The 15,314-nt window shown below is 40.9% G+C and overlaps 1 protein-coding gene across 1 annotated transcript in view; it reads right to left on the bottom strand.

Annotated features, from left to right (window-relative positions):
• Positions 1–15,314, bottom strand: part of TTLL11 (tubulin tyrosine ligase like 11) — a 268,572-nt gene that overhangs the window by 193,638 nt on the left and 59,620 nt on the right. The window contains exon 3 of the mRNA XM_025359662.1: positions 11,854–11,987. Coding sequence (XP_025215447.1) covers positions 11,854–11,987 — 134 coding nt within the window. The remainder of the gene's footprint in view (positions 1–11,853; positions 11,988–15,314) is intronic.

The following is a 15,314-nucleotide window of genomic DNA, read 5'->3' as shown; positions in this document are numbered from 1 at the left end:
TTTTTTTTTTTTTTGTATTTTTAGTAGAGACAGGGTTTCACCATGTTAGCCAGGATGGTCTCAATCTCTTGACCTCATGATCCGCCCACCTCAGCCTCCCAAAGTGCTGGGATTACAGGCGTGAGCCACCACGCCCAGCCTAGAAAAAAAGCATTTTTAAAGAAAAAACAGTTCTGTGTGTTATAGCTATATTTGTTTATACACAGGAAAAGGTTGAAAGGATACACACTAAACAAAAGCAATTTCTGAAGAGTGGGGACTTTTTTCCACTTTTTACTTTACACATGTCTATATTATTTGAATTTTTACTTTCAATGCATTGTATTAAAACAAAGGAGCTACTAAAATAACAATGCCACATTCTTTTTTTTTATTTTATTTTTTTGAGACGGAGTCTCACTCTGTCGCCCAGGCTGGAGTGCGGTGGTGCGATCTCGGCTCACTGCAAGCTCTGCCTCCCGGGTTCACGCCATTCTCCTGCCTCAGCCTCCCGAGTAGCTGGGACTACAGGCGCCCGCCACCACGCCCGGCTAATTGCCACATTCTTAGAAAATCAGGTTTGCAGCTAATAAAGCATTTCATCATCACGTGATAAAATGTGATGCTTTGCTTCAGAAGCAGGAGACCCTGTATTCATTGCATTTCATCATCACAGACTCACTGGATGCTCACTTGCTCTAAGGCTAGAATTGCTTTCACATTCAAGAGATGAAGAAATGGGACTGAGTCGAGGAGAGGGAACCAAGATCCTGTAAGGAACAGATGACAGTGTCAGGGAGCTCCAGCAAACGACTACTGTGGGGTTTTTAGAGTCTTATTCTGTATGTACTAGGCCCTAAACCAGCAGTTTTTAAATTGATTCCATTATGTGGACAAAGAAATCCTCCTTCATATTAGAGAACTATCCAGTCCTGAGGACTTTCAGCATCAATCAAATGGGCTTTGAAACTTCAGGGCTTAGAACACTAAAGCAGGAAGACCAGAGCAGTCACCTAACTCAGCCTCCCTGTTTTACTGCTGAGGAAAGAGTCTCCCTGAACAGCTAAAATCAGGCATCAATACTTGAGCAACAAACACTTGCCATCTCCAAGGAATTAACTTTCCTTCTTCTCCACTAACCCCCTCCTCCTGTTGGGTTTCCCATCTTGGCAATTAGTGACTCAGTAGACTCCTGAAAGCACCAAGTCTGCCTTCTTCCTCACCCTCAGTTCTATCAATCTACAAATCCCATTGATGCCAACTTCCAAATATTCCTCACCTCTGATCCTTCTCTGCCTAAGATTCCTGCCTGAGTGTCTCCATACAACCTTCAGCATCTCTTCTGCCTAGATGAATAGAACAGCCTTTCTAACAGGTCTCATTTCTCTTCCCTCCCAATCTACGCTATCCTCTCCAACAGACTGCCTTTCTAATACTAAAACCTGATAATATACCTCCCGCCTCTCCACTTAAAACCCCTGCATGGCTTCCCCTTGATAAGTGCTTTACCCTGGCATTCAAGACCCTCTGTGATCCACCCTCTCCTTCTCATACCTCATCTAGGGCCAGATCTTTTTCATTTATTTTTATTATTTTTTTGAGATAAGGTCTCACTGTTTGCCCAGACTAGAATGCAGTGGCATAATCTTGTCCCACTGTAGCCTTGACCTCCTGGGCTCAGGTGATTCTCCCACCTCAGCCTCCTGAGTAGGTGGGACTACAGACACACACCACCATACCCATAAATCGTTCACACTTTTAGTAGAGACAGGGTTTCATCATGTTGCCCAGGCTGGTCTCGAACTCCTGGACTCAAGCAATCTGCCCGCCTCAGCCTCCCAGAGTGCTGGGATTACAGGCATGATATGGTTTGGCTGTGTCCCCACCCAAATCTTATCTTGAATTATAGCTCCCATAATTCCCATGTGTTGTGGGAGGGCCCCAGTGGGAGATAATTGAATCATGGGGGCAGTTTCTCCCATACTGTTCTCTTGGTAGTGAATAAGTCTCACAAGATCTGACTGTTTTATAAGGGGTTTCCCTTTTCACTTGGTTCTCATATTCTCTCTTGCCTGTCACTATATAAGACGTGCCTTTTGCCTTCTGCCATGATTGTGAGGCCTCCCCAGCCATGTGGAACTGTGAGTCCATTAAATCTCTTTTTCTTCATAAATTACCCAGTCCCAGGTATGTCTTTATCAGCAGCATGAAAATGAACTAATACAAGGTGTGAGCCACCGTGCCTGCCCTAAATCCTTTTCTCTTAAACTTTAGTGACTCCAAACTGCTCATCATTCCAAAATGCAATACTATTTCATGACTTCGTACCTTTGCACAAGCTATTGTTTCTAGGTAGAATGCTCTTCTGTGGCTGGTCTGCCAGGTAAACTCATTATACAAAATCAGGTCCGGTGTCACCTCTACCAGGAAGCTTTCTCTCTCCCTCTATTCCATTTGCCCTCAGCCCTGTCCATCCCTGCTCCCCATCACCAGCAAAGTTTTACTCCTTTTCTCTGGAACATTTCTGTACCTTATACACAAATCTATTCAAATATCCTCCCACATTATTACACAGAAGGGAAAAGTATTGGCACTGCAGCCAGTCTTCCAAACTGTGTTACCCCGGCCAAATGACTTAACCACTCTGTACCTCAGTTTCCTCTCCTATGAATAATAGAAGAATCCTGCGAGGGTTGCTAAAGAATTTTAAATTAGGTAATTGTTACGGACTATATGCTTGTGTTCCCTCTCCACCTCTGAATTCACATATTGAAACCCTAACCCCCTAGGGGATGGTTTTAAGAGATAGGCTCTTTGGAGGGTAATTAGAGCATGGAGGTGGACCCCACACGATGGGACTAGTCTCCTTATAAGAGGAGGAAGGCAGCTAGTCCTCTTTCTCTCTACCAGGTAGGCATACAATGAGAAGGTGACCAGCTATAAACCAGGAAGAGGGCCCTCACCAGAACCCAACCATGCTGGTATGCTGATCTTGGATTTCCAGCCTCCGAAACTGTGAGAAAGAAATGTTTGTTATTTAAGTCACCCAGTTTATGATATTCAATTATAGCAGCCCAAACTTCCCAAAACAGTAATCTAGATAAAAACACTCAGCAAATGTTGCTATTGTTATTGTTATGTATTCATTCTTTTAGAGAACTTCCACTTTCAGCCAAACTGTAATAACAGAAACTTGCTTGACTCTTGCCCCACATCGCTCAAGCAACCAAAAAGTAGACAAAATATGTTAAACAACAGTTTTGAAGACCTGGATATGAGGCAACAAAGGACAGTGATTCCTGAGAGACAGGAACTGAATGATGTGAACCCTAGGATTGCCCCAGATTACTACCTTAAGAAAGATTCCAGGCTGCAGTGCAGAGTGTAGGGGCAGTAGGACCTTGGTGAAGCCCAGTGGATGCCCTGAGTTGAGAAAATGGAACTGTGAGTCAGGGAAGACTGAGATAGCCAGAGTTCTCAGGACAGAGTATTGGGAAGGACACTTTTGTACAGAGAACTCTAGAGTGTCTCCCTTAAATGTTTTGCTGGGTACAGATCAGCATGCACGTGAGGAAACTATCCAAGGCCAAACTACCTGAAAAACACCCCCAAAAAAGCAGAGGTAGCAGTGCCTGGTGTCCACACAGAGCCAGGAGTAGTGTCTTTCTCACCAGCCAGACTAGAAAACATCATGATTCGTGGAGCAATGGGTAGAGCACACATAAGATTCTTGCTTGAGTAGTGAGGAACAGTAAGCCTTAGACTGAGTACCACTCCAGTCCTGCCTAACAAATCTTGAAAATCTTGAAATAGACCTGAAATCTATTTCCAAGTAACTTAACTGGATCCTACAACAAAGTTCAAGAATATGTGCAGGAACACGGAAATATCCAACATCCAAATAAGGTAAGATTCACTATATCTGTTACCCAGCGAAAAACTACCAGACATGAAAAAAACATGGTGATATGGGACACAATGAAGAGAAAAATCAAAACCAACTCAGAATGGACAGAGTTAGAATTAGGAGACAGTGACATTAAGAGAGAGATAATAATGTATTCCATATGTTCAAAAAGTTAAGTAGAGGTCGGACGTGGTGGCTTACGCCTGTAATCCCAGCACTTTGGGAGGCTGAGGCGGGCGGATCATGAGGTCAGGAGATCGAAACCATCCTGACCAACATGGTGAAACCTCATCTCTACTAAAAATACAAAAAATTAGCCGGGTGTGGTGGCGGGCGCCTGTAGTCCCAGCTACTCCAGAGGCTGAGGTGGGAGAATCGCTGGAACCTGGGAAGTAGAGGTGGCAGTGAGCCAAGATTGCGCCACTGCACTATAGCCTGGGAGACAGTGAGAATCGGTCTCAAAAAAAAAAAAAAAAAAAAAGGAAAGATACACCATGTCGATGGGTCAGAAGACTCATTGTTAAGATGTTGATTCTACTCAAAGTGATACATAGATTCAACACAATTCCATTCAAAATCCCAGTGGGCTTTTTTATAGACAATGAAAAGCTGACTCTATATTTCATATGGCTGATCAAAGGACTACAATAACCAAAACAACTTTGAAAAAGATGAACAAAGTTGGAGAGCTTACATTACCTGATTTCAAGGCTTATTATAAAGCTATATCAAAACAGTGAGGTTTTGGCAGAAAGAGAGACAAATAGATCAATGACATAGAATAGAGAATTCAGAAATATACCTACACATATTTGGATAACTGTTTTTGACACTGCTGAAAAGGCAATTTGGAAGAGAAAAATTAGTGTTTTGATCAAATGTTTCTGGAACAACTGGATATTCATATGCAAAAAAGTGAACTTCAGTCCATACCTTACACCACAGACAAAAATTAACTCAAAATGAATCACAGACTAAATTTGAAAGCTAAAACTGTAGAACTTTTAGACAAAAACATAGGAGAACATCTTTTGAGCTTGGATTAGATACAAATTCCTATTTAAGACACAAAAAGCATGATCTATAAAAGAAAAAACTGATAAATTGGACTTTGTCGAAATTGAAAACTTGCTCTTCAAAAGATAAGAAGGGAATGAGAAGACATCTCACGTACCCCATAAGTATATGTACCTACTATGTAGACACAAATATTAAAAATTAAAAAATAAAAAAGACAAGGCACAGATTGGAAGAAAATATTTACAATTGGTATATCTCATAAACACCTGTATTCAAAATATATAAAAACTCTCAAAGCTCAATAATAAAAAATAAACAATCCAATTTTAAAAAATAGGCAAAATGTGTACAGACATTTCATCAAAAAATATATCTGGATGGCAAACAAGCACATGAAAAGAAAGCTCCACATCATTAGTCTTTAGGAAGTACAAAATACAACTGATGACAGGCCACTACATACCTATTAGAATGGCTAAAATTAAAAAGACTGACCACTGGCCCCACACGGTGACAGCCAGGAGCAATGGCTCATGCCTGTAATCCCAGCACTTTTGCAGGCCAAGGCAGACAGATCAGTTGAGCTCAGGAGTTCAAGACCAGCCTGGGCAACATGGTGAAACCCTGTCTTTAAAAAACATACAAAAATTAGCCAGGTGTGGTGGCCTGTGCCTGTAGTTCCACCTACTTGGAAAGATCGCTTGAGCCTGGGAGACAGAGGCTGCAGTGAGCTGTAATCAGGTCACTGCACTCCATCCTGGGCGACACAGCGAGACCCTGTCTTAAGTAAATAAATAAATAGACTGACCATTACCAAATTCTGGCAAAGATATGGAGGAACTGGAATGTTCATACATTGTGGATGGGACTATAAAATGACACAACTACTTTGGAAGACAAGAAATACTTTCTTTAAAATTAAATGTACACCTACTGTATGATCCAGCAATTCCATTTTTAAGCATTCACCCAAAAGGAATGAAAACATGTCCACGCAAAGACTTACACACAGGTGTGCATAGTGTATTTGTCACAGCCAGAAAACTAGAATCAACCCAAATGTCCAGCAGCAGGTGAAGGTCTAAGCAAACTGTGGTATAAACATTCAATAGAATACTCCTCAGCAATGAAGTATTGATACATACTACAAATATGGATGAATCTCAAAATAACTGAAAGAAGCCAGACCTCCCCCCAAAAAGGAGTGCCTGTTATATAATTCCATTTACATAAAATTCTACAAAGTGCAAAGTTATCTTGACAGAAAGTGGATCCACTGTTGCCTGATGATAGGAGAAGAGGAAAAGAGGAAAGAAGAGAAGGAGGGGCTGGGCACTGTGGCTCACGTCTATAATCCCAACAATTTGGGAAGCCGAGGCAGGCGGATCACTTGAGGTCAGGAGTTCGAGAACAGCCTGGCCAACATGGTGAAACCCCGTCTTTAATAAAAATACAAAAATTAGCTGAGCATGGTGGCACATACCTGTAATCTCAGCTACTCAGGAAGCTGAGGCAGGAGAATCGCTTGAACCTGGGAGGTGGAGGTTGTAGTGAGCCGAGATCATGCTACCGCACTCCAGCCTGGGCGACAGAGCAAGGCTCTGTCTCAAAAAAAAAAAAAAAAAAAGAAGGGAAGGATGGAAGGATTACCAAGGGACACAAGGAAACATTTCAGCATGATGCATATGTTCATTATCTTGATTGTGGCGATGATTTCATGGCTTTTTACAAATATGAAATGTATAAAACTGCACATTCTAAATATCTGTAGTTTATTCTATGTCAATTATATCTCAACAAAGCTGTCTGTTAAAAAGTATAAGACAACTAGGCTCTCTGCAGAGTCTCAAAATATCTCCTTACTAGACAACTAGGCTCTCTGCAGAGTCTCAAAATATCTCCTTACTAGACACTAATTAAAAAGGGAAAAATAGTAACTTTATAGTGGAGAAATCTAGCAGACACTACTTTAAGTGATGAAAGTTAACATCACCAGGGATAAGACATCTTGACATCATGTACCTAACAACATCACTTTCATAGTGTTCCTGCCAAAAATGTCTAAACTGAATCTAACATGAGAAAAATCAGACAAATCCAAATGTAAGTTCACTCTGAAAAAAAAAAAAAAAAGATAACTAGCCAGTTGTATTAGACTGTTCTTTCACTGCTATAAAGAAATACCTAAGACTGGGTAATTTATAAAGAAAGGAGGTTTAATTGGCTCACAGTTCCACAGGCTGTACAGGAAGCTGATGCTGGCACCTGCTCGGCTTCTGGGGAGGCCTCAGGAAACTCTCAATCGTGGCAGAAGGCAAAGGGAAAGCAGGCAAGTCTTAGGTGGCTGGAGCAGGAGCAAGAGAGAGAGGAGGGAGGTGCTACACACTTTTAAACAACCAGATGTCATGAGAAGTCTATCACTATGCAACACCAAGGGGGGAAATCTATCCCCATGATCCAATCACCTCCCACCAGGCCCCACCTCCAACACTGGGGAATTACAATTCAACATGAGATTTGGGTGGGGACACAGATCCAAACTATATCACCAGTGTTCTTCAAAAGAGTCAAGGTCACAAAAGACAAAGACCAGGGAACTGTTACAACCTAGAGAAGACTGGGGAGAAATGACAACTAAATACAATGAGGGATCATGGAGTGAATCCTATACCAGAAAAAGGACATTAGCAGGACAACAGGCAAAATGCAAATTAAGAGTGTAGGTTATTTCATACTATATCAATGTTAATTTCCCAGTTTCAGTCACTGTGTAAGATGTTAACATTAGAGGAAGTTAGATGAAGAATTTGGGGTCTCTCTCTGTCCTATTTTTGCAACTTTTTTGTTAAGTTTTAAATTATTTCAAAGCAGTTTAAAAACTGAAGGCAAAATAAAGACATTTTCAGACAAATGAAAGCTGAGGGAATTTGTCACCAGCAGACCTGCACTGCAAGAAATGTGTTGAAGCGAATTATTGAGGCCAAAGGAAAATAATACCAAATGAAATCCCAGACCCATTCAAAAGAATGAAGAATGCAGGAAATAGTAAATACATGAGTGAGTATAAAAGACAAATGTACCCATTTTTTAGTTTCTTTATAGGATAATTGACTTTTCAGAGCAAAAATAATAACAATGTATTGTGTGGTTTATAACACTGTTAGAAGTAAAACAGATGACGATAGCACAAAGGATGAGGGCGGGAATGGAACTATACTGCTGTAAGGTGCTAATATTTTACTTGAAGTATGTAATACTCAAAGGCTAATGTGGTAAGTTAAAGATGCATTGTAAACCCTAGATACCAGGGCTAGGATGAAAACCAAAAAGATTTTGAAAAGATGTATGGCTAAGAAGCCTAAAAAAGAGATAAAATAAAATACTAAAAATATTCAATTAATCCAAGAATAAATAGAAAAGAAATAGTAAGACGATAGACTTGAATCCAACAGTTAGCATTACATATTAAGATTAACTGGACTAAACACACAAATCAAAAGGCAGAGACTGTCAAACTGAATAAAAGACCACACCAATTTCATGCTGTCAACAAGAAGCACTCTTTAAAAATGCAGATAGGTTAAAAGTAAAATAATGGTAAAAGATATACCATGCAAATACTAAGCCAACGAAAACTAGAGGTGCTAAATTAATATCAAACAAAATAGACTTCAGGACAAGTTACTGATAAAGGAGTCAAATCATCAAGCTAATAACGGAGCTCCAAAATGCATGAAGAAAACACTGACAGAACTAAAAGGAGAAGCAGACAATCCAAAATTAAAGCTGGAAATTTCAACACTAACTTAGTAACTGATAGAACAAGTAAGTAGTAAAGCAGTAAAAAAGATGTGAATACCACCAATAGCAACTTGACCTAATTGACACTTATAAGATGCTACATCAACAACCTCAGAACACGTATTATTTCCAAGTGCCATGAAACACTCATCAAGATGGACAATATATAAGCCATAAGAAAACTCTCAATAAATTTAAAGAGACTGAGATGATACAGAATATACTCTCTGCTGTCAACAAAATTAAATTAGAAATCAATACAAAAAATACTTGGAAAGTCCCCAAATGACTTAAAAAGTAAACAACACATTTCTACATAACCCATGGGCAGAGGAGAAATCCCAAGAGAAATTAGAGAATATTTTCAACTGAATTATAATGAAAATGTAATATACAAAAATTCCTGAGAGGTATCCATAGCAGTGCCTAGAAGGAAATTTGCTTTAAGATTTAAAAATCAGTGATCTTAGATTTGTAGCACGGCACATTACTCATGTTTGTGGTGCTGCAGGTGTCAACAAACCTACTGCACTGCCAGTTGTATAAAAGTGCAGTATAATACAATTATACACAGTACATAATACTTGATAATAAACTACTATGTTACTGGCTTCTGTATTTACTATAGTATACTTTTTATTGTTATTTTAGAGTGTACTCCTTCTACTTCTAAAAAAAAAAAAAAAAAAAAGTTGACTGTAGGATAGCCTCAGGCAGGTTCTTCAGGAGGTATCCAGAAGAAAGCACTGTTATCATAGGAGATGACAGCCCCATGCATGTTACTGACCCTTGAAGACCTTCCAGTGGGATAAGATGTGGAGGTGGAAGACAGTGATACTGATGATCCTGACCCTGTGTAGGCCTAGGCAAATGTATGTGTTTGTGTCTTGGTTTTTTAACAAAAAATTTAAAAAGTAAAAATAATTTTAAAAGTTAAACATAGAAAAATGCTTATGGAATAAGAATAAAAAGAAAAATTTTTTTTGTATAACTGTACAGTATGTTTGTGTTTTAAGCTAAGTGTTATTACAAAACAGTCTAAAAGGTTTTTAAAAATTAAAAAGCTTAGAAAGTAAAAAGTTACAGTAAGCTAAGGCTAATTTCTTATCAAAGAAAATTTTTTAAAAATAGATATAGTGTAGCCTAAGTGTACATACAGTGTTTCTGAAGTCTACAGTAGTATAATGTCCTAGACCTTCACATTCCCTTACTATCCACTCACAGACTCACCCAGAGCAACTTCTAGTCCTGTAAGCTCCATTCATGGGAAGTGTACTACATAGGTGTACCATTTTTTAACTTTTATACAGTATTTTCCCCTTTCTATGTTTAGATACAAAAAAGACTTACCAGTATTAAGTACAGTACCATGCTATACAGGTTTGTATCCTAGGAGCAATAGGCTATACTGGATAGCCTGGATGTGTAAGAGCCTACACCGTCTAGGTTTGTGTAAGTGCACTCTATGGTGTTGGCACAACGATGAAATCACCCAATGACACTTTTCTCAGAATGTGTGCCCGTCAAGTGACTCATGACTGTAGTTGGATGCAGAGCTGTAAAGATGGGAAGGAAAGGTATTCCACATAGCAACAACAGCATGAGCAGAGCCACAGAAGAGAGATATTGGGGGGTAATTATGAGGAACAGCTGAGAGTTATCTTTTAAAATTAACTTTATTGAAGCATAGTTTGCATACAATAAAATGCACCCATTTTACGTTAATAGTTCCATGAATTTTAAGCAATGTATATAAACCCACGTGACCACCATCTCACAGAAAACGTCCTTTAAAAATTATCACTTCGAGCTGTTTTTGTGTTTAGTAAAGTATAATTTTATTACAAGTTTTATAATTCAATATTAAAACCAAAACAATACAGAGGCAATAAAATAGACTATAGAAAGCATATGCCTTTGAAATAGCTCTAGGTTTTAAATCCTACTTATCAAGCAAGTTGCTAAATTTTTCAAAGCCTCAGTTTCCTCATCCATAAAATGGGGATAATAATAAAACCACCCTCACAAGATTGCTGTGAAGATTAAAAGAAATAATGTGGGCTGGGTGTGGTGGCTCATGCCTGTAATCCCAGCACTTCGGGAGGTGAAGGCGGGTGGATCACTTGAGGTCAGGAGTTCAAGACCAGCCTGGCCAATGTGGTGAAACACCATCTCTACTAAAAATACAAAAAAAAAAAAAAAAAAAAAAAAGTAGCCAGTGCGGTGACACACGCCTGTAGTCCCAGCTACTCAGAAGGCTGAGGCAGGAGAATGGCTTGAACCAGGAGGCAGAGGCTGCAGTAAGCCAAGATCGCACCACTGCACTCTGGCAACAGAGCAACACTCCAGCTCAAAAACACAAAAATAAAAATAAAAATAAGTAAAATATGTTAAACTTCTAGCACAAAGCCTGGAACATAGCAGGACCTGTAAATGGTGTTAGCCTTATCACAATTAGACAGGCATTGGTTGTATAGTTACCCCAGAGTTATGGGCCAGACTGTGAAATTTGCACACAAAGGCTTTCAAAGGATCCTAAATGAAACTGCCAAAAGGCTAACAAAAATGGCAGATCTAAGTTCCACTTCCCTACTGATTCCACTTCACAATCAGTGGTGAGGGCTCCACGGTATTACATGTTCAAACGTAGTGCTTCGAGATGGAATGGGTCACTTGACAATTGATTCTGGAACAAGTTTAAAGCAAAACACTTAAAAGGTTCCCCATGAGTTTGTCAGACCTGCTCCCTGGCCTTTAAACAGAGCCTGACCTCCCACATCTCAGGCCACAGGAAGCTGGGGAGGCCACGGCTCTAGGATTCCCCCAGTGGCCCCATTCTACTTGGGGGCCCAACTGCCTGCTCTGGCTCCAGCTCCCTGGCTCTCCAGCATCCTGACTCCATGATCCAGCTCTGATATCTGTCTCCTTGTGTCAAGACCAGTTTCTTCAGTTTACCTACCTGTCACCCTACTCATTCAACTCTGCAAGCTGTTTTGATAGCTGCCAACACCTACTGTGTACTGTTAAGACGCTCCCTTAGTCTCAGCTTCCTGGGACCCCCTGCCCCAGCTCCCAGCACACAGGACCCAGGACACAGTTGCAACCATAATATAATTCAGGGGTCATGGGGACGGAGTGCCATCTACCTGAGCAACAAAGAGCTGGAACTCGTCAGGCAGAATCCATGAGCGAGGGTAGAAGTTGTACTCCTCAGGAAAGAGATTCTGCATGGTTCTCACTGCTCTGCTCAGAGTAATTTTACGCACCATCTCCGTCATGCCTGGGGAGAAGAGACGCTGTGAGGTTTTAACAACAGTGGGCTACTAGCTATAAAACAGCCATTATTTGGGACTTTTAAAACCACCCACCCGACATATTCTCTTTTTCAGGCAGGATTTTTAGAAAAGGTCTGAGTTGTTCCCCACAGCGGTGACTCATGGTTTGGAAAGAACTACTGAGTTAATGAAAAACCTGAGGTAATGGATGGGTGTTCTTTTCTCTTTATAAAAATGAAGCATCAGTTTGAAGGAATGAGTTTTCACCTAGTTTATTCTTTGTCACCTCCTTAGGTAATGAATAGGGAACCATTTATATCTTGCACTTAAAATTTAATACCTTCTTTAATCTGGGGCCACCCTACATGCTTCTGGGATTCCTTCCATCTTGCACCCTAGAGAATATTATCTAGTGGACTCTGGTTACATTATGAGAGGCTTAATTAAGTTTCTTTCTTTTACTGTTTCATGAGTATTAAAGGCATGAAATAGGAAAACACACATCTTTCAGCATAAAATCTGTCTCCTTGAATGAAGGACAGGAAATAAAAAGAATACCATGATTTATACTTTAAGGGAAAAAATGCAATCTGTAGGAGTTCCTCAGTTATAAGGACTAACACTGACATTGATCCTATCTCATTAATTTGCCAGAGGGAATTAAAATGTCTCACTGTTATAAAACATGAAAAGAATGGTGGATTTTTCACATCACTAGTAACTTTGACAAGAGAAGAAACTGAGTACTATATAGTGTAGCAAATTTTAAGCAAATAGGTAAAAATTATTATCAATTTTAACATGTTTCGTTCTTTTTTCTTTTCTTTTTTTTTTCTTTTTCTTTTTTCTTTTTTTTTGAAACACAGTCTTGCTCTAATGCCCAGGCTGGAGTGCAGTGGCATGATCTCAGCTCATTGCAACCTCTGCCTCCCAGGTTCAAGTGATCCTCCCACTTCAGCCTCCCGAGTAGCTGGGACTACAGGTGTGTGCCACCATGCCTGGCTAATTTTTGTATTGCTTTTGTTTTTGTAGAGACAGGGTCTCACTATTGCCCAGTCTAGTCTTGAACTTCTAGGCTCCAGCCATCCACCCGCCTTGGCCTCCCAAAGCCCTGGAATTACAGGCGTAAGCCACTATGCCCGGCATCATCCTTATTTCTTTTTCTTTTTCTTTTTAGGCAGAGTTTCGCTCTTGTTGCCTAGGCTGGAGTGCAATGGCACGATCTCAGCTCACTGCAACCTCTGCCTCCTGGGTTCAAGCAATTCTCCTGCCTCAGCCTCCTGAGTAGCTGGGATTACAGGTGCATGCCACCACACCCAGCAAATTTTTGTATTTTTAGTAGAGAAGGAGTTTCACCATGTTGGTCAGGTTGGTCTCAAACTCCTGACCTCAGGTGATCCACCTGCCTCAGCCTCCCAAAGTGCTGGGATTACATACGTGCCCACCACACCCAGCTATCATGTTTATTTCTTAAGACAAATATCACTGCCAAAAATGAAGGCTAAAAATGTCCTTTACCCTGAAAGAGACCAAACAGTTCCATTACTGACACTAGAAATGTGCTTAGCAAAACTATTTTTAATAGAAAATACGAAGTTCCATGTCAGCTTGGCATGCCCAAATTATCACACATTCCAAATGGGCAGTCAGAATGAATGAGGTTCCTCTAAATTCCCACATTCAGAAAGTAAAGGGTAAACATCTGTGAAGGAAAGTTTTAAGAACCACCTTCTTGCTTCCGTCAGCATATTAAAAAGTGCAATAAATCTAAAGGTCCCAGCTTCAAGATGTCAGTGTCCAGGTCTTAGTTGTTGTTTAGAAGGATATAGGGAAGGATTAAGTAAGAAATAAAGGAGCTTAAAAAGCACTAATAAACTGTTCTCTAACATGAACTGTTCAATAGTCAAGAAAACTCACTGAGGACACTGTTCTGAGCTTCCCAAGAAGGGAGTCTGGAAAATCACAGCTATTTCCTTTTATTCCCCCACAAAATTAGAATCATTGCATTATAAACACAAGAGCTGACCACAAGGTAAACAAAGCAAAACTTCAACTTTTTTGGAATCCTTTTGCTTGAGGTTGACTAACATTTTAGTTACCATATTGAACTGAAAGCCTTCATAACTAACTGTAATACAGCACCTTACTCCACATAGAGGATGCCTCCTGACCAAATATTGTTGTGGTATTTTCTGCATTTTAAAGTCGTTGTGCCAGGGGAAGGTTCTCCCTCCAAAATCCCTCAGCAGGTCAGAAGGGCTCACACAACCCAGAGGGCTGTGAGTACATGAGGGCAGTCTGGGTGCTCCAGAAAAGTTTTGTGAAAATGTATGTCCTGCAAATTCAGTCAATATTCATTTAATATCAGCAATGACTCCTTCTGTAATGTGCATCATCAGGCCCCACACCAGCTAATAAGTGTTTCCAAGTTTACCTTTGTGTCTCCAGGCAGTTTTCTACTGAAAATGGCCAACTTAAGAAGCACCCCTGGAAGCCAGGCACTTCCTGCCTGCAGGCGGGAGGCAGCTCACTCCGACCCTGCCTGAATGCCTGTCTCCAGGAGGCACTGGTGTAGACCTCTCTCATTCCACTTAGCACCAAACCTTTGCTCCTCCATATCTAAGCTGTGCTACTATCCAGTGCCACCAGGCAGTTTCTGGCCCCTCACTAGAACCCACATGGAAGCTGCTGGCATCTCCACCTCTGGAGGTGGCTCAGAGACAGGTGTGGGAGTGGCATCTTCTCTCATTATGACCCTGACAAGCACAGCAGGGTTTCTAGCTGATCCAGGACACATGTTCCCAGAGAAAATCTGTGAGAAGGGAGGTCATGGCCAGCTCTGCTGACTTCAGGCCCTACTGGCTCCAGGCCCTGTCCCGTTTCCCTAAGTAGCTGCAGCACCTGACCCCTTGTCACCTGTGTCCCCTCCCTGGGCTCTAGGACCAACTCCGATCTGAGATAGAAGCTCTAGGTCTAACCCCCAGTTCCCTTCTGCTAAAAGTCTGACCTAGACTTTGCATTCCAATCAGATAAGAAGAATTTTACCCATTTTTCCAGTGCTCTATTGCTTGTCTCCAAATGTTGGTGACCTTATCTTTTGCTCCTGGAGCCTCAGCGGCTGCCTTAGCAATGCACAGAGTTGAGGCCTTTTCTTTGTTCTCTCCAATGCCCCTCCTTTCTCCAGCCTCTCCTCTGTTCCCCTCAAGCCCACTCGGCAAGGGCTGGATTCCTCCTGTCGGTGTCTTTAGCCCAGTGTCTGGGGTCCTGCTACCTAACAACAGCTCCTTTCGAGGTTGACTGTCCACCTAGGTTTCTCAATAAGGTCTCTCCCT

The sequence above is a fragment of the Theropithecus gelada genome, chromosome 15, assembly GCF_003255815.1.
Source record: "Theropithecus gelada isolate Dixy chromosome 15, Tgel_1.0, whole genome shotgun sequence".
NCBI lineage: Eukaryota > Metazoa > Chordata > Mammalia > Primates > Cercopithecidae > Theropithecus > Theropithecus gelada.
The sequence above is the reverse complement of the archived record's forward strand: the minus strand, read 5'-3'. Positions and strand labels throughout refer to the sequence as shown.